The sequence below is a fragment of the Brassica oleracea genome, chromosome C3 (assembly GCF_000695525.1).
Source record: "Brassica oleracea var. oleracea cultivar TO1000 chromosome C3, BOL, whole genome shotgun sequence".
NCBI lineage: Eukaryota > Viridiplantae > Streptophyta > Magnoliopsida > Brassicales > Brassicaceae > Brassica > Brassica oleracea.
In genome coordinates, this window is record NC_027750.1 from 25,691,686 (window position 1) to 25,692,390 (window position 705).

General features: G+C 45.1%; 1 protein-coding gene across 1 annotated transcript in view; it reads right to left on the minus strand.

The window, feature by feature from the left end:
- Window positions 1–182: 182 nt before the first annotated feature.
- The window catches only part of LOC106330236, a 2,087-nt gene continuing 1,564 nt past the window's right edge, over window positions 183–705 (minus strand). Inside the window, exon 2 of the mRNA XM_013768741.1 lies at window positions 183–283. Coding sequence (XP_013624195.1) covers window positions 183–283 — 101 coding nt within the window. The remainder of the gene's footprint in view (window positions 284–705) is intronic.

Here is a 705-nt window from a genome sequence, read left to right on the forward strand (position 1 = left end):
CAAGATACTTTATAATGCTTGGGGATTCATATCCTACGTATATTCCCATCCTCCTCTGCGGTCCCATTTTAGTTCTCTGTGGTGGAGCAATTGGAACGTAGACGGCACATCCAAATGTTTTGATGTGTGACACGTCTGGCTCATGACCCATAAGTAGTTGGGATGGTGAATATCTATGCTCACTAGATGGCCTGATGCGAATCAGTTCTGTTCCATGTAAAACCGCATGTCCCCATGCTGATACCGGAAGTTGAGACTTCATAAGCAATGGACGGGCTATCAGCTGGATACGTTTAATGAAGGATTCGGCCAAGCCGTTCTGTGTATGGACATGTGCCACGGAGTGTTCTAATTTTACTCCCATGGACATACAATATTCATTAAACGCCTGGGACGTGAATTCACCAACATTGTCTAGACGTATAGTCTTAAGAGGAAAGTCTGGAAAATGTGCTCTCAGCCTTATCATCTGAGCAAGCAGCCGTGCAAAGGCTAGGTTCCGAGTGGATAGTAGACATTCATGCGACCATCTGGTCGATGCATCAATGAGGACCATGAAGTATCTAAACGTCCCACAAGGTGGGTGTATTGGTCCACATATATCTCCTTGGATCCTTTCCAGAAAATTTACCTTGGCTGGTGATGGCCTAGTTATAATTAACCTTGGCTGGTGATGGCCTAGTTATGAGTTTCCCTTGTGCACAT